At 38.4% G+C, this 18,529-nt stretch overlaps 1 protein-coding gene across 1 annotated transcript in view; it reads right to left on the reverse strand.

The window, feature by feature from the left end:
• The window catches only part of csmd2 (CUB and Sushi multiple domains 2), a 443,344-nt gene that overhangs the window by 195,412 nt on the left and 229,403 nt on the right, over positions 1-18,529 (reverse strand). Inside the window, exons 11-12 of the mRNA XM_041809040.1 lie at positions 13,823-13,926; positions 10,951-11,063 (exon numbers count right to left, since the gene is read on the reverse strand). Coding sequence (XP_041664974.1) covers positions 10,951-11,063; positions 13,823-13,926 — 217 coding nt within the window. The remainder of the gene's footprint in view (positions 1-10,950; positions 11,064-13,822; positions 13,927-18,529) is intronic.

Below are 18,529 nucleotides of genomic sequence, written 5' to 3' on the forward strand. Positions count from 1 at the left end.
ATATTGACAAAATACAGCATTAGAAATAAGTTGTATGAAAACGCAGGATTCTGTAGGAAGCTGTACTGATATACACTAAACTTGCTTGTTCATGGTAATTTATGAATAAATCACATCTGTCTGATACACCTGACCATGGACATCACATAGCGGAAATACTTTACCCTTAAGAGTTCCTTTAATATCTATACGCATGAGATGGGTCAGTGATTGGCAGCTATATTATTTTGATGCATTATTTATTTATTTATTTATTTAATTTTTTTTACAGTTTCAGACACTAACAAAAAAAAAAAAAACTCACTCCATAAGGACAAAAAATGTCTGTCTTTTAAAAATGAGCTGTAAAACAATTATATAAATATTTGTTTCCACTTTAAATAAGTCAATATTTAACAACTACTTCAGCGTGAAATGTACATTTAATATATTAATTGTACGTTTGGGATTTTAACCCTTTAAAGGTGATTATGTTTACACATCTTCACTGATTCAAATAGAAAAAATCATATAAACTTAAATAAAATACACACACACCATTATCCAACATCAATAGCAACACACACGTATCATTTCAGTAGCCGGGAGCCCTGGCAGAAATCAGTAAAGTGAAACTTTGTGGAATGCTTTGAAAGGGAAAATATAGCGCCATCTGATGGACAAATATAACATGTTAAAATTAAAATCTAGTCCAAAATGTCTTAACATAAAGGGATGCATTAGTTTATATTAAGATGTAGGATCAAAAGTGGCATTTTCAATGGTTTTTATTGGGACATTTTTGTCCTTAGGGACAAATGTGTCAGTTTTTGTGTAGCTTAGCCATTTTAGGCTAATTTTAGCCTAATTTAGGGAACTGAGACAACAATTTAAAACAATAAAATAAAATGTATCTCTGTCAAATTTGAGTTGTTTTCATTCAACAAAGCCAAAATGCCTTGGGAAAAAAAATGAATTGCACAAAATACCCCTAGGATCTTAAGAGTTAAGGGTTTGAGAGAAAGTCTGTTAAGTTGCTGTATTTTTTAGTATAAAATAGATCATAAGACCTTTTCATGTTGTATCTGCATGGAATGAGAAGCATCACAAACAACCTTGCTATTCAGAGCTCCAGTCCTTAAAAGGAATCTCATGCGTTCACATCCAAAGCTGTGAAAATTCCTACAGCTGGTTATTACTTCAATAATTCTTTGCCAAAGACATTCCTCCTGTTTGCATCAGCCAAGACTGAATGGATGTTACAGCAACTCTGAAACGAGCTGGAAAGCTACCCTAGCTTTTACACGTCTACATCAAATAAACTTTTTTTCCTATTTCTTGTCATGCATTTATTTTGAGTTTAATTAAGTTTGCCCCAAAGTACTTTTTACTGTCTTCTTGTCCTCTTAAATGTGGCTCACTAATGCTGCAAACTTCTCTCCTCTGCTTCTCTGAAACTACTTTTCCTCTCTTGCTGTGTGACAAACATTCTCACTTTCATTTAGTAGCTGACTTAAGGCCTTCCAGGTATGCACACACAAAAACAAGATACCACCCACACCTCATACCTTCATGACCCTTCTTTCTTAAAACACACACTGCAATTTCATTATCCAAAGATTAATGCATCCTCCTCTCACTCACTCCTCTCCCTACTTTTCTGAGGTTGCAGATTGCAGATGGGAATGCTGAGGCATCCTATCGAGGCATCCGGATGGGGGAACACAGAGAGCGAATAAGCTCATCCATCCAGGAAATGATGGCAGGGCCTAATACGATTTTAAACCGCACCAGGGGTGATGCTGGGTATAAATCTATACTCAGCCCTAATGATGATCATCATTTAGAACACATATTTAGAGCTCACTGCTGTTTGGATGTATGGCTGTCCTGAGGCTGCCTCCATCACAGACAACTCATTGATCTTACATGAAAGTCACCTCAAAAGAGGGGAAAGCAAAAGCCAGATTTGAGCTGAGAGGGATTTTAGGGAGATACATAAGAAAGAACATCTGAAAGAACAAGCTAGCTGACTCAAACATTCCTGCATAAATATGCAAATACATTAAAACCCTCACACAATCATGCAATCACTTGTTTGTCAATGAGCCAGAATAACTGGATAACACCCCGCCTCAGGGGTCTACAATAAGACCTATAGGGAAAATGAATGATAAATAAGAGCCCTTTGAAGTGCCAGTGTGGGTGTACATGCTTTGAACATGTGTTCTGCATGTATCTTGGTGGTGAAACATGTGTTTCTGAATCTATGTTGTGTCTAAGAGGGCTGGCAGCAGTGAATGAAAGTGCATTTGATTCTCATGAATAAGGGAGGAGATGTAATAGCATATTTGTTGTCCCTGTCTGTTTGACGTTCCAGAGTAATTCAAGCATTGTAATGGGACTCAGACTCGCATTACTGTCACCAACCACACTGCAGCCTCCCGGGAACTAACCGGTAAGAGAACTTTACTGGAAAAGTTCAGAGTGGTGTTCAGGAGGGCTGTTGAGGCCAGAATCACAAATACTCATTTTCATTAAGGATGTTTACTTTTTCATGCTCTAAATGACACCATAACCATCATTTTTATGTTCAGTAGTACAGCGAGTACAGATGATTGGATTATAAAAACACTAATTCAGATTGCAACCAAGAGATGCCATAAGTCAGGGGTGTCAAACTCAGTCACAGCAGGGGCTGGATTCTGAACCTGGGTCTAACCTGAGGGCCTAACAGGGTCAATATTTAACCATAAAATGCCAACCTTATTTTCAGTAAATGAGTTATGGGGGTAAAAAACTTGCCACTGATGATAAATGATTTTGCGATTAAAAGGTGAACATGATAAGTTAACTAAAAATCTGAGATAAAAAGTCAAACTTATACGTATAAAAGGTAAAAACAGGACATTAAAGGTGAAAACAATGTTTTGAAATGGCAAAATAGAATACTGAAACCATGAATTTTAAAAGGCAAAAATTGAGATAAAATTCAAAATTTCGATTTTAACAGTGAAAATATGAGGTAAACATGGAAATGACAAGTTTTAAATGTCAAAATATGAAATAAAACTAAAAATCATGAGTGTTTAAGTTTAAAAACTGAGATAAGAGTTAAAGTTAGGAATAGAAAAAGGTCAAAATGTGAGATTAAAGTCAAAATCATGATTTTACAAGGTCAAAAAACAGATAAAATAAAAAATCGTGAGTTTTAAAGATGATTTAAAGAGTTGAAAAAGGTCAAAACATGAGACAAAAGTCAAAATCATGACTTTTAAAGGTCAAAATAGGATTTAAAATTTAAAACTAAAAATGTAAAAGGTTAAAATCTGAAAATTAAAATCATGAGTTTTTAAGTTTAAAAACTGAGATAAAAGTTAAAGTAAGGAATTGAAAAAGGTCAAAATGTGAGATTAAAGTCAAAATCATGATTTTACTAGGTCAAAAACAGATAAAATTAAAAATCATGAGTTTTAAAGAGGATTTGAGGAATTGAAAAAGGTCAAAACATGAGACAAAAGTCAAAATCATGACTTTAATAGGTCAAAATAGGATTTAAATTTAAAACTAAAAATGTAAAAGGTTAAAATATGAAATAAAAATTCAAAAAACGTAACTTTTAGTCATAACTGTGAGATGTAAAATTGAAAATAGAGAAAACACGAATTTCTTCCCCACATTCCTGACTTTTTATCAAATTATGTTTACTATTTACTAATTTTTATGACTCAACAAGGATATTATAAATCATCAGGGTTAAGTTTACATTTTTCATTGCAGACCTCATACTGGTGGGCCAGTTATAATGAAAATATCATATGATCTGTTGGGCCTGGTATAACTGCACCACAGGCCAGATTTGGCCCCCGGGCCTTGAGTTTGACACCCCTGCCATAAGTGGAGAGAGACAGCACACAGTGAGGGGTGATAAAATACCAGCCAGTGCCCTGCTGTTAAAACAGAGCAGTGATACCAGGAGAGATGTTATTTTCAGACAGTTGCACAGCAGTCAGGCTTTCAAGAATCTAGAACATGATGCTGGACTTAAAAGATGATTCAAAATCTTCTTTGATTGATGCTGGAGAGGCAGCCCCACCCTCCATCACAACCTCTGTCCTCGCTAAATGCTTGATTAGTCCATTCATCCACCTTCTTATGGGGCTGGGTCCTAATGGTAGCAGGCTGAACACTCCTTCTGAGGGATACTGAGGCGTTCCAGACCAGACTGGATATATAATTCCCCCAGTAAGGTCTGGTTTGTCCCTCAGGTCAGCCAGACTTGCCCGGAAGACCTCCAAAGGTAGGCACCCAGGAGGCCGATTAGATGCCTGGACCACCTCAACTGGCCCCTTCAGTGCAAAGGAGCAGTTGCTCTACTCCTAGTTCCCTTCGGATGTTGGAAATCTTCATCCTATCTTTAAGGCTGAGCCCAGACACCAGAGAAAACTCATCTCGGCCGCTTGAATCTGCAATCTCACTCTTTTGGTCATTACCCACAGATCATGACCATAGATGAGGGTTGGGTAGTAGATCAGCTAGCTTTGCCTTTTGGCTCAACTCCCTCTTCACCAAAACAGTCAGGCATAATGTTCACAATACTGCTGATACTGCACCAATCCGCCTGTCAATCTCATGCCCCCTGTTACCCTCAATGGTGATCAAGACCATGAGATACACTATATTGCCAGAAGTATTTGCTCACCCGCCTTGACTGGCATATGAACTTCAGTGACATCCCATTCTTAATCTATAGGGTTTGATATGATGTCAGTCCACCCTTTGCAGCTATAACAGCTTCAACTCTTCTGGGAAGGCTTTCCACAAGGTTTAGGAGTGTGTTTATGGGAATCTTTGACCATTCTTCCGAGATGCATTTGTGAGGTCACACACTGATGTTGGACGAGAAGGCCTGGTTCTCAGTCTCCACTCTAATTCATCCCAAAGGTTTTCTGTCTGGTTGAGGTCAGGACTCTGTGCAGGCAAGTCAAGTTCATCCACACCAGACTCTCTCATCCATGTCTTTATGGTCCTTGCTTTGTGCACTGGTGCACAGTCATGTTGGAACAGGAAGGGGCCATCCCCAAACTGTTCCCACAAAGTTGGGAGCATGGAATTGTCCAAAATCTCTTGGTATGCTGAAGCATTCAGAGTTCCTCTCACTGGAACTAAGGGGCCAAGCCCAGCTCCTGAAAAACAACCCCGCACCATAATCCCCCCTCCACCAAACTTTACACTTGGCACAATGCAGTCAGACAAGTACCGTTTTCCTGGCAACCGCCAAACCCAGATTCATCCATCAGATTGCCAGATGGAGAAGTGCCATTCATCACTCCAGAGAACGCATCTCCACTTCTCTAGAGTCCACATGATCTGAAGGCCACATGAAGTTTGGAGGTCTGTAGCGATTGACTCTGCAAAAAGTTGGCGACCTCTGCACACTATGCACCTCAGCTATTGTTCCCCATTGCTTCCACTTTGTTATAATACCACTGACAGTTGACTGTGGAACATTCAAGAGCCAGGAAATTTCACCACTGGACTTGTTGCACAGGTGACATCCTATCACAGTACCACGCTGGAATTCACTGAGCTCCTGAGAGCGAGCCATTCTTTCACAAATGTTTGTAGAAACAGTCTGCATGCCTAGGTGCTTGATTTTATACACCTGTGGCCATGGAAGTGATTGGAACACCTGATTTCATTTATTTGGATGGGTGAGTGAATACTTTTTTCAATGTAGTGTACTTACTCCTTCACCTGGGGCAAAGACTCTATCCACATCCAGAGGAAGCAATCCACTGTTTTCTGGCAGAGTTTAATGCATGCATTTTCAGGGCAACTTTTCTATTTTGCCTTTAATTACTACACACAGTATGATATATTTTGCTATGTGCTTTCTGTTAAGTGAACCTTTCTTATGTGCGGGACAGAAATGTGAAAAAGTCAATTAAACCCAGTTAGGTATCCACAAGAGAAATTCCAAACTCTGGTACCTTGAAAACTCAAATTTTATCAATTCAAAACATCCAAAAATCAATACTTCAACAACCAGTATGATGTCTGAAGTAAGTTTTCTAACATAAGCCAGCTAGAGCCTTGCAAACCCACTGCTGGTATTCCTTTCCATGCACCATCCTTGGGTCACCAAAGCAGCACAGCACCTTCAAAATGATCCTGGATTGTCCACTCATGCTGCTGACATTAAGCAGCGCTTGCTGACAGCACTGGTAATGTATAACACTGTCCAGCATACTTGCCTGTCTGTGGAGCAGTAAAACATTCAGCCTGTCCTGTATTCATTAAAGAAAAAGCCTTAGGATGCACCGAGGATTCTACAATTCTCAGGTAAGAGGATACCTGACCCTACATAAATGCCAAGTCTGCTAAATGAAAGTGAGGTACTTCAGGAAGCAAAAGCCTGAGCTTGCATCATACTCCACCACCCGGAGAGAAAATAAGCAGGAAAACAAACAACTTCAGACCACCATCACATCAGGGATCTGCCAGCCAATACTGAGCCGACGATAGAAATAACGAGCTCCACTGTTTGTTTCATTTTGAAGGTGCTCCTCCAGTGCTGTTTTTTTATTCCATGAGCAAGTTTCTGAAAAAGTTATCTTGCTTAAGAATACACATTTGATTTATACTGAAACATTTTGCAAGTCCAGCATTAATGCATGCTTTAGTTTAGTTTTTCCTCTTTGTATTTACAGTGGTGAAGGCTAATCAACTCTTAAACATTAAAACTACATAGATAGTATAATCTTAAACGAATTTAATCGATGTTTTAATGTCCAATAAAAGTTTTCAGCTTTGCACAGCAGACAGGAATGATCCTAAATTGAGTATACAGTATATAGGGCAGGAATCAGTCTAAATTGGAAACTCAATCATGGAATCATGAATCATTTTGAAGGGTTGGGTTCTACAGAGAGCCTCTGTCTCACCCTTGCATGACTGACAACATGCAGACAAGCACCGGGGGAAATACTCAAGAGTGTGTGAGCATATCTTATCCATGAGTTCTGACTCTATAAAAACCCTGAAAATAATATCTGCTGACACATAGTGATATACGGAACAGCATGCTCAACTTTCAAGTAGAAAAAAAATCCCCACAAGTTTTAAATTATACATGCGCTGTGCCAGTAAAGTGTATAAGGTGTATTGCATCAGACCTACACATCTGCATTAACGCCAGTTTTTGTCTGCCAGAGATTTAATATATGTGGAAAGATTGAGGCCACAGCTGAGTGTTTGCAACTCACACTCAAAAAGAGTGGGAGTGTGTGTGTGCTGGTATGGCTGTGTTTGCAAATGCGCTTGATGATCAGGCTTAAAATACAAGTAATTGAGAATGCAAATTAGATTTTGGCTGCTCCAATCTGGGAGGTGAAGTGGTTCAAAGCATTTCTTCCCCTTCATTAAGTAGAACTCATTGTTTTAATTACACTTGGGTTGAGAATGCTGCTCCACTTTCTCTGTTATTTTTACTGATGAAAAATAAGCATCTGTGTGGGCAAGGGAGGCGACTTGCTGAGCTTATGGGAGGGAAAGAGAAGGCTTCTTTAGGAAAGAAAGCACAGACATTATGCATACATACACACATTAACAAGTTCACACAGTCGGTCCTTTTCAGCCCATTTGTGCACAGCCAGACAGATCAGCACAAGAGAGCATGTGCACTGATAAAAGAGGGGCAAATGCATACCTTCAATCTCGAGCCGTATAAAAAACTGAAATGTACTGATTGATTCATTATTCAATGAGCCTTCTGCTGCAGGTGCAACAATGATTATGAACCATTTACATCCATGGAAAAACTCTTTAAAAAACTTAATTTAGCATCATAAAATAAGACAAACAAATTTAGGGCCATAATTAAGACTGTGCTGTAATCCAGTGATACCGTTTCCTGGAGTTTTTAAAAAAATAGCCACATTATTGTTCTAATTAAGGCTGGGCAAATGAGAATAAATCGCAATATGGCATGCTGCAATTTACAAATTGAGGATGTTGCAGTATTGATTTAACTTGAAATATATCAAAATATCAGTTTAATACATTCATTTTTGCAGCAGCAGACATTTTATGCACGTTTTGCAAACATACAAGTGTCTTTTTTTTTAAATGGTTCACAAAAGTTGTCCTTTTTTGTGTTTAATGTACATTTTTTTTTAAATCAAAACAAGTGACATAAAAACAAAAATCTCCATTCAATAAAGCAGGTGATATCAAATTTGCAATATGAGCAAAAAAAATTGCAATTATATTTTTTAATCATTCTGCCCTAGTTCATTCTAATAATGATGAAGTTTAGCGCTAGTTTACATCATACCCCACAACTGGCTGATAGCCAGCTCCCACAGCAAATCACAGCTCTTCCTGTCAACACAGCAGTCCATTTAAATATGACATACTTCTCACTAATCCCTGCTTGCATTAATGCTGATTCATCATGCTGCTGCTGGCAAAGCTTCACCTCCTCCACCCCAGTCCCCTCCTTTATAGCTTAAAGCTTGTTGCTTCCTCATATTCAGATTCATGCTACTATAAATTAATTGCTCCTGAATAATTTCATTTTTTTTAATGCACATTGTCATAAATGCATCTATCCATATGGGGGTTTATTGCTATTCACTCCCTGGAAAGGCAGAGCATGCTGCTGATTAACCCTGGGGGCATCTCTAGAGCAGAGCTTTCACTGCCAAGTAAAACTGTAGTAGATCCATTTTGCAATAAAATAGATGTATTATGAGAGTGTTCCTGACTAAATGTAGGTTGTAAAAAAAAATTATCTATTGCTTGAATTTGTTGAAAAGTACCGGGATGGGGAAACTAATAATAATAATTACATATCAAATTGTAATTGCAATTACATTATTTCTGCACATCGTTCAGCCTTAGTGTTAATTGCCATCATGACAGAAGGTACTGTGTGATGGGAGCATATTTACAATAAATGCCTTGTTCATAATACAAGTTCATATTCGAGCATCACAGCATGTCATCGTGGCTGTTGTGCAGCAAACAAGCAGGGCTGGTTGTGATTTACAGCAATGTGAGCTTAAAAACACTTTAACTCTTCTTTCTGGGGGTGAAGAGAAATGATCTGAAGTTTATTGTTACTACGCACCCATATGAACTGGGGGCTGCAGCAGCAACAACATACATATTTTACACCATCACCAGTTTAAAAAAATGTTTAAACTCATAAAAACTCCTTTTAGTGGGATAGGAAGAAGTTAATCTATACTTGTTTGCACTAAAGAAGTCTGTAACTTTTTCTAAGCTTCTGCAGAGTGACGTCATGGCTAAATGGAGCTTGCAATGTAAAAACAAATTCTTTTTACGGCAGAACATGACTCACCTGTCTCCCTTTTCCAACACTGGTTCCTACTCTAGTTATCAGCTGGTATTGGCTCTGAGCCAATCCCTCTCAGCCACTTCTTTCTGCAGCTGTCATATTTTAAAATCTCCACAGTCAGTCTGTTGTTTGAGTGCGGCTGCTGCAACCCTCCCCCTTCCCAGCTACCTCCATTGCATCTCATCTGCTTCCAGGTTCAGCTCCTTCATGCACCTCCACCTCACAGCCATCTCATTGGTGTCCGGTTTAAGCTCCTCCATGCATCCTGCACCCCCTCATCGCTACTTCCAAGCATCTCATCAATGTCTGGGTTAAGCTCCTCAGAAATCTGCTCCTCAGAAGTTTCTCACTCATCTTATCCTCCTCTCCTCACCACCACCACCAGTTTCCAGACTTTTCTACTCAAGCTCTACTCAGCTTATACCATTTATGTTACAAATATATCTATCATTTAGTCTTTCTATCAAACAGTATCAATAGTGGGATCAATGAAGACTTAGATCAGGGGTGTCAAACTCAATCACAGCAGGGGCCAACAAATCATGGGGAAATAAAACCTGGCACCTATGATAAATGATGTTGAGATTAAACCAAAAATTAAAATGAAAAGTTAAAAGGCTAAAAATCTGAGATAAAAAAATAAACCTTAAGTTCAAAGAGATTAAAAAAAATTAAAAGGCAAATATATGAGATACAAAGGAAAAATCACAAGTTTTAACGGTCATAATTTGAGATAAAATTAGAAATCATGACCTTAAAAGGCCAAAACATGAAAGAATAGTCAAAATTATGAGCCTAAAGGGTCAAAATAATGAGATAAAATTCAAAATCCTTAGTTCAAAAGGTTGAAATATGAGATAAAATTGTCATTTGTGAGAGTTAAATGTCAAAATATGGGATTTAAAGTCAAAGTTAGGAGTTGAAAAGGTCAAAATGTGAGGAAAAAACGTGAAAATTATGAATGAAAAAGATCAAAATATGACATAAAAGACAGAGTAATAAGTTTAAGCCATAATTGTGAGATGCAAAATTGAAAATATGGAATGTAAACACTTCAAGGTCAAGGTTAAGGTTACATTGAAAATATCTTAAGAAACTGCGTGTAGTTTGACACTCCTGACTTAGATCGAGTATCTGTGTCAATTAAAATGAACAATCTCCATCCCCAACAGTTTACTGTGGGAACATTTTAATTTTCAACAGTATTAAAAACTGAAGGCTGACTGATCCTAACCATAACCTAGCTATGCTGTAGTATTTTTTTTAATTCAGTATTCTAGCTGTAAAGTTTTAGATGCATCATGCTGCTCATCTGAGGGAGTGTACTGCTGAGCTTATCGATGTCGTGCCACTGCAAAGCTTCACAGACAGTCCTTGATGAAGCAGATGCATCTTAGCCCTGATGGTTTTCAAACTAAATCACTGATGAATGTGGGAAGAGGAATGTTTCAGTCATTGCTAATAAAAAGTGTTTTATCAGAGCCTAAGATTTTAGCCTTCAGAAGTGAGTCACGACGCACAAGAATAAGAAAGAGTCATCTAAATCTACGTGAAGTTGGAAGATAGGAACAACCTTTTCAATAAAGAGTGAAAACCGTACTCACCTTCATAGGACACTTTGAAGCCCAGGGAGCCACTGGTGTCATCTGTTTTGAAATTGAGCCACATCTGGTGACTGGTGCTGACCACCAGGTCTGGAGTAGTGGTACCCGAAAGGCTGCAGAAAAAAAACAAGTTTTTACAAACAGAGGCTATCTTCAACGCCCTCTTTGCTTGTGCTGCATATATGATGACTGTAAGGGGGTTGATGCAGAGGTGGAAAGCAACTAGTTGCGTTTACTCAAATTTCTGTAATTGAGTAGCTTTTTTGTGCGCTTGTACTTTTTCGTGACCTTGCAAATCAAATTGATTTGGTGGAGTCGTGATGTAAGCAAGCAGCAACAAGAGGCCGGTGCAGTTATGGAGGAAGAGATTAGCGTGGATGCTGCTAAAGCGCCAGTTCTATCGGAACTTGACGACATTTCTTTGTTAAAAGAAGAACAAAGAACGGCAGTGAGTTGTTTTCTTTTTCTTTTAGCCACTTTTAATCAATGTTTACGACTTTATGACCTATAAAATGAACATTTTAGCTCATTTTCACCTTTTTTTTAGCCCCTCTTGGCCTATGTTTCAATTCTTGTTTCCACTTTCAACCCATTTTTGCCACTTTTTAAATCATAATTCACCCGTTTTGAACAATTTCTTCTACACACTTCTCAGCTGTTTCGCTGTTTTTGTCACATTTTGCCTCTTTTAATCAATTTTTGCTACTTTTAGCTCCTTTTCACCAGTTTTAGCTGCTCTTGACACTTTTTCAATTCTTTTTTTTTCCAATTTCAACCCATGCCACCCCCTTATTTTGTTGACTTTGAAGGCAACAGCATAGATTGAAAAAAAAAAAAAAGTTGTTTTGATCAGAGTGGTTATTATCCATGGCCCTCGTGGGCCCTCTCCGTTTTTCCCCAGCCTTGGCTGAAATTAAGAAATGCATTGCAGTCAAGCAGAAGCTCTGATTTTCTAAAGTGGGCCATATTTTATTTTATTTTATCATTTGCCACGGGCCAATAAAAAAATGGACCATGGGCTGCATTTGGCCTCCAGGACATAGTTTGGACACCCTTGCCTACTCAGTACTCAATACTCTGAGTACATTTAAAATGACTTACTTTAACTTGAGTAGATGTGTAAAGCAGTGCTTTTACTTAAGTACATTTTATCAGAGTAACCATACTTTTACTCAAGTACAATAGTCAGGTACTTTTCTCACTTCTGACTGTGATGATTGTGAATCACGAATCAGTCGTTTCAGTTATTCTAAGCAGAGTTTTCATCACTTACTGCAGTGATTTTAGAGTCACTTCAGTAGCTCAAGGCCTTGTTTTCCAGAGCATCATTAAAAACTTAAATGCAAGTGGCAAACAACACCTAAAGATATTTATTAAACTATCTGACTTCTCATCAAAGAAAAGTGCTCTAGAATGGTTGCAGGCAATCTGAGTCAATGAACCCTTTTCTTACATTTTTATTCTAACCCCTTTAATAAAAAACAGTTGGAGACAAGAAAGTGGAAAATGAAGGCAAGATCAGTCAATGCCATTGAAGTAATTTAATCCTATTTGAATAGTAATTCCACCCAACTCTAATTAGGAAGTGTGTAGCTGCAGAGTAAATGATTAAGGGGTCTAATTTTAGTGACAGCGCATGGAGGATGTGGGAGTAGTAAAGAGGTGATGACTGGATATGCAGGCTCTGCTTCTTCAGCCTTTTAGTAAGGATTTATTTTTACTAAAACTAAAATTCAGCGTGCAATTTTCAGGTATATTTAGAATCTTATTGGCCCATAAGTTAATAAAGGCAATTTTTTTTATTTTTTAAAGGATGTCTCATTTGATGACTATGATTCATAGCCTGTCAATAACCAACATTTGCTGCAGATTCAAAGCTAATTGCTCTCTTTTATTATCAGATCTGTCTTTAGATAAAGGAAGAGAAAGGGTCTACTGCCTATTAACAACCGCATTTATGACTGTACTGCAGCAGGGTTACATGCATCTGACCTTTAAGTAAGGCAAAAAATAATTTTCTACTCCCTGCTCACGCTTGCCTGCACCACTGAGTCACAAAAATATGGTCTAAAGTTAGCCCATGCTGAAAGCTGCAGTAAATTCTCTGGTCCTAAATTGTTTCCAGTTTGTTTGTGCCTGATATCAATGGGAGAACTGCTCACTCTGCTTCCGTATCATAAAGGAGTCCATAAGGGCCCAGGGAGTTGTTAATTGAAGAGCTCAGAGTGTGTATGCAAGTACACAACGTGAGATTTCCCTCATCAAACAACCCCACCTCCACAAACCTCTCCCTCATTTATCCCCCACCTCCTCTCTGTTCCCACCCCAGCGAGGCAGCCTGGCGTAAAAATTGATCTATAAAAACTTTATTAAGACGGTAAATTTCAGCACAATTAATAACAACATCCTGTGAATTGTTATGGAGCATCTGCTGGTGCAAACTCCATTAGGGGGCATCAATATGCAGTTCGCAATGCGGCGCCACATGGCTCTGATCTTGTTTTTAACATTGGAAAAAAAAAAAATTGTGATTGACAATGTGGTGCAGCATCTATTTTTCATGCACTGCTGCATCAGGTGGTGATGAAATGAAAGAGAAACAGTGCAAGAGACGCTACGGCTGGAGGGGAAAGGGAAGAGAGCGGAGAGCTGCCGGCTGAAAGGAAGTGGAGGAGGAGAAGAGGCCCATGTGCCAAAAAAGAAGAAAGTTGAAAAGGAAAGAGAGAGCAAAACATGGAATATGATTAAAAAAGAAAATGAGCAGCAAAAGAGAAAATAACCGCAAGAGACAGTGGTGTGGAATAAAAGCCAGGAAAGTTGGAGAAGTAAGAGATTAAAGGCAGAAAAGATGGAGGTCAGAGGAGTCACTCACACGTGGAAGATGGTCTTCTGGTCTCCCACCACCTCGCCGTCTCCCACTGTCAGGGTGTCATAGCCTCGCTCCAGGTCAAAATCCTCAAATGTCAGCTTGATCACCTAGACGAGAGCAGGGACATCGCCAAGACAACCGTGAACGACAGATGCTTGAAGGCTCCAGGTGCAGGGGAGAGACCCCTTTCCATCTGTGACTTTGAGTCCCCCTGTTCGTTAATCTCTCATCAATCAATCATGTTCAAATCATTCTTGGCAAAACTCCATAGCAGTGAAAAGCTGGACCAATATGATGTTTAACTTCTGTTTTCATCTCATTTTGGTTCAACATCTGTAAACTCTCACATACATTTAGGAGACGTTGGTTGCTTTGGTCATTTATTAGCTTAAAGTTATGTTAAATGTTTCCTTACTTTCTAACTCTCTCAAACAATCAAGAATCCCTTCTAGATGGTCTGCATGCCCCTTTCTCTTAACCCAGGCTGCAGATGCCCTGTTTCCAACACCAGTGGTTCTCAACGTGGGAGCCAGGACCCCCTTAGGGATTGTAAGACACTGACAGGGGGTCGCCAGATGTCTTCAAAAATATATATATATTTTTTTTTTTAAATGATTCCAACTTGTATATGTTACCCATTTCCATGGAAATATAAACATAAAATTAAATGAAGGAAAAAAAGATCGGTGATATCAGCGCATGTGTGTTTTATCAGCAGCTTTATTGCTAGCATCCTGGCTTACAGCAATCTCATTACAGATTAAAGATCTAATTTTAAAACTATTTATTTGTGCCACTTTTTAACGACTTTACCTGCCCAATTTGGCTACTACTATCTGTCACTTTTTTTCAATTTTGTGCAGCTTGTGTACATTTTTTGCCCATTTTTGGCCACTTGACACCAGTTCAGTCACGTTAACCAATTTTCATCATCGTTTTCACCAACTTTTGCCACTGAAAACATATTTTTTCCACTTTATACCAATTTCTGCCATTTTTTATTCCTGTTTCATAACCTTCTCAGCCCATTTCTTCCACTCTAAAGCCACTGTTGACACCTTTTAACCCTTTCCACCACTTTTCAGCCCATTTTTTGAAACTTTTGAACCAAGTCTTGCCACTTTCCACCTGTTGTTGCTTCTGTTGACCCAATATTGCCTCAATTAACCTCTTTTAATCACTTTTATGCCTTTTTTGTTTCATTTTCACTGCATTTCACTAATTGTTATGGTCATTTTTTCCAGTTCAACCCATTTCTGCCACTTTCCACTTATTTTTCTGCCTCTGTTCATCCATTTCCACCACTTTTTAATCCTATTTCACCACTTTTCCCACCCATTTTTGCCCCTTTAAACCAACTTTTGCCACTGTTAATCCTATTCAAAACTCTTCTTCTACTAATGTCTGCCACTTTTAAGCCACGATAGCCTCTGTTTACCAGTTCTACCAGGGCTGAACTATTTGGGAAAATAATGTAATTGCAATATTTTTTCCCAATATTGCGACTGGGATTTATTATGTAATTATTTCTTAAGTTCTTCATCTCATGCATTTTACAACAAAAACAAGCAATAATTAATTCTATATGATAACATCACAAAATTAGATTAAACTAGTATTTTAGATTTTAGATTAAACTAGAACAATTTTTTAAAAAATTATCAAATTTTGATGATTTTTTTTACTCATTTTGCACATTTGACATGAACTGTTTGATTCATTTTTATATGATTCTAATATTTAATAGGAAAAACATACAAATACAATAACATTTTTTTGCAGTATTCTAAAACTATGGCTCTAGAATGATTGCATGCTATGTGATGCATAACATCTCTGCTGCAAAAAAGTTCTACACTGGTATTTTGACACAAATATCAGCTTAAAGAAATATTGCACCTTCTATGATCTGAAAATCACAGCAGGCCATATTGCGATTTAATCTAATTTGTGATTAACTTCCTAGCCCTACTTTCAACCACTTTTTTATGCCAGTTTTTGTCACTTTAACCCATTTCTGCTACTTTTAAGATCCAATTCTGCTACTTTTTTAGCCAATATTTGCATTCTTTTCATTTTAGCCATTTTAACCCATTTAATCCTGTTTTTAAGAAAAGGTATTTACATTTTTAAGAGCAGCTCAAATTGATACAAAAAATATATATATTTCGTTGTTGCTTTGATAAAAGTGGCTATTATTCAGGTAATAAAATGAAATATGGTTATCACAGCTTAACTTTACAGTAGACTGTGATTTTGCTGACCTCCATGGCCCCTAGTTTGGCTGGGCTCCAGAAAGTTCTCCCTTTTACCCCTCCTTATGGACGGCCTTATCTGCACATGACTGTTCTGAAATGTGCATGGCTGTCTTCAACCACCAGTCGGGGTCCCCGGTCTCTGGCACCTTTATTTTGGGGGTTGAAAAGGTTGAGAACCCCTAGCTTGGATCATTAAACTTACAATGACTTTATTGGATTTCTTGCTGAGAGTTTTGAAGTTATCCATACGGTGAAAAGAGTTCTCAAAGAAGTGGGACAAAACTTAAAGACTTTAGATTCTAACTTTAAAAATGAGAGGGAATACAGATATTCATTTCATCTGCTTTCTCTCCTGCAGGTAGGAGTGTGGTAAAAAGGTGGAGAGGTTAGAAAAACAATAAGTACAAACCTAGCCGAGTGAAGCAAGAGACAACTTTAATAAAGCAGAAAAAACAAATAACTGTGAGTTATCATTTGTGCAAAATGTTGATGAGTAAAGACAGAAAAAACAGTAATTTTGAGGACTAAGATATAAATAAATAATAAACAAAGCAGGGGACTATCTTTGTCTCCCTTTTTAAATTGGCTGCCAATGATTTCCTCCAAATTCTTAATGTTTTCAGAGGACCGAGAGAGCCCGGCCTAATGAAAAAGCTTATATAAATGCAAATTGCATTCTGTCCTATGTTAAACCCAGTGCCTAATGAAAATTGCCAAGGTGAAGAGAAGAGATGGATGGCGTGTCGGCAAAATAGGTCAGATCACTCGATAGAGTTTCATAATGCAAACTCATCTCCCATCTGCCAGCCAACAGGTGGGGCACGGAGAGAGAGAGGGTAACAAAGAGAACAGCAACAATATATAGATCCTTTAGATGGTCTCCGAATCTATGTCTGACATTTTGTTGTATCAGAACAGAAATGCTCGTGTCCCTGCTGCTGACGGATGACCTCTTAAAAGACTGTCGACTAAAAACAGCTGCGGAGGTACTGTCAGGATATCACGGAGGAGCAACACCTGACAAGAACCCACATTAGTCAAAGTGTCAAAAGGTCGCATTTAGGGTTGTGAAGAGCTGTGTCACCTCGCTTTGGCAGTGCCGCGTCTGTCTCCTGCCTGACCTGAAGTCTCCTCTGGCCGAGCCTATGCGTACGGGCAGGAATAGAAGCCCATTACACTCTAAACAGAAAGAACAGCCACACTCCATCTTCATCTGAACCAGGGACAGAGACAGTCCAAAAGAGCACTGTCAGTTTCTGCAGGCTCGACCCAGGGCTGTCTGTGTGAGCCTGTGAATGCAAGGATTTGGTCTCTGTGCATTATATCCCACTGCTCCCTCTGCCTTCTTCTCACCTCACATAGCCTCCTCTTCACCGCAATAGTAGAGCAGATTTGTGCCACTGATTAGTTTTGAGTTCAGAGAGGAATATTTGGCAGGAAAGCAGCTGGGTGGCCTTGAACATAACTCCAAAGTCAATGGTCTGAGCGGCTATGACACTTTCATGATATCCTCTGAGCATGCACTGAAAACCTCTCCATTACTCTTCCTCTCTGTTTTTACTCTCCTCTCCACAGGTGTTCCTAACTACTCTCTTTGTCTTCTGCTGGCTCAGTGCCAGGGTTCTTTTCTGTTGTTTCATCGTCCTTATCGCTCACATTTTTCTGTGAGAGAGCTTCTGTCATATGGCGGGGCTCAATGGCCCTCCCAAAAAATGTCCTGCAGACATTATAAAAAAGCGTTGTGGGTATCAGGAAGGAGATTAGCCCTGTCTTTGCAAACAGACCTTGTAGCTTCTAGTGCCTCAAACCCAGTACACACTAGGGCTGAATGATTTTGGAAAATAATCTAATTGCATTTATTTTCCCCAATATTGCAATTTCAATTTGATATGTGATTAATCCTTAACTTTCTATTAATCCTAAACAAGGGTTGAATAATAACTACATATATATATATTTGTATCACATTTGATACATTAAGGCATTTTGGCAACTGATAATCCACTGTAGGGCTTTTCTTATCATTTATCTGCCTGTATTAAAAATATTTTTAAGTAACTTTTTAATCATTTTGATTAGATAGAGGTCCCATAAAAGTGTGTATCAAATATGATACTATAGGGCATAGGGGTTAACTGCATTTCATACTTTATAGCCATTTTTCTAGTTTAACCCATTTCTGACACTTTCTACCATTTTTCTGCTTCTGTTTATCCATTTCCTCCACATTTTTTAATCCTGTCTCACCACTTTTTCTACCCATTTTTGCCCCTTTAACCCTTTACCTACTGCCATAGCGCAGACACTATGTTTAATATTTCTGTAGTATTATTACTGTAACTCTGTCAAAGTTTGTCTGATCAGAAAAATTCCAAAGAGTTTGGAAAGCTGAGAACTGTGGGCATGTGCACATATATGGCTCATTACGGTACTCGCAACCATATGACGTGGG

This window comes from Cheilinus undulatus, linkage group 16 (assembly GCF_018320785.1).
Source record: "Cheilinus undulatus linkage group 16, ASM1832078v1, whole genome shotgun sequence".
NCBI classification, from domain to species: Eukaryota; Metazoa; Chordata; class Actinopteri; order Labriformes; family Labridae; genus Cheilinus; species Cheilinus undulatus.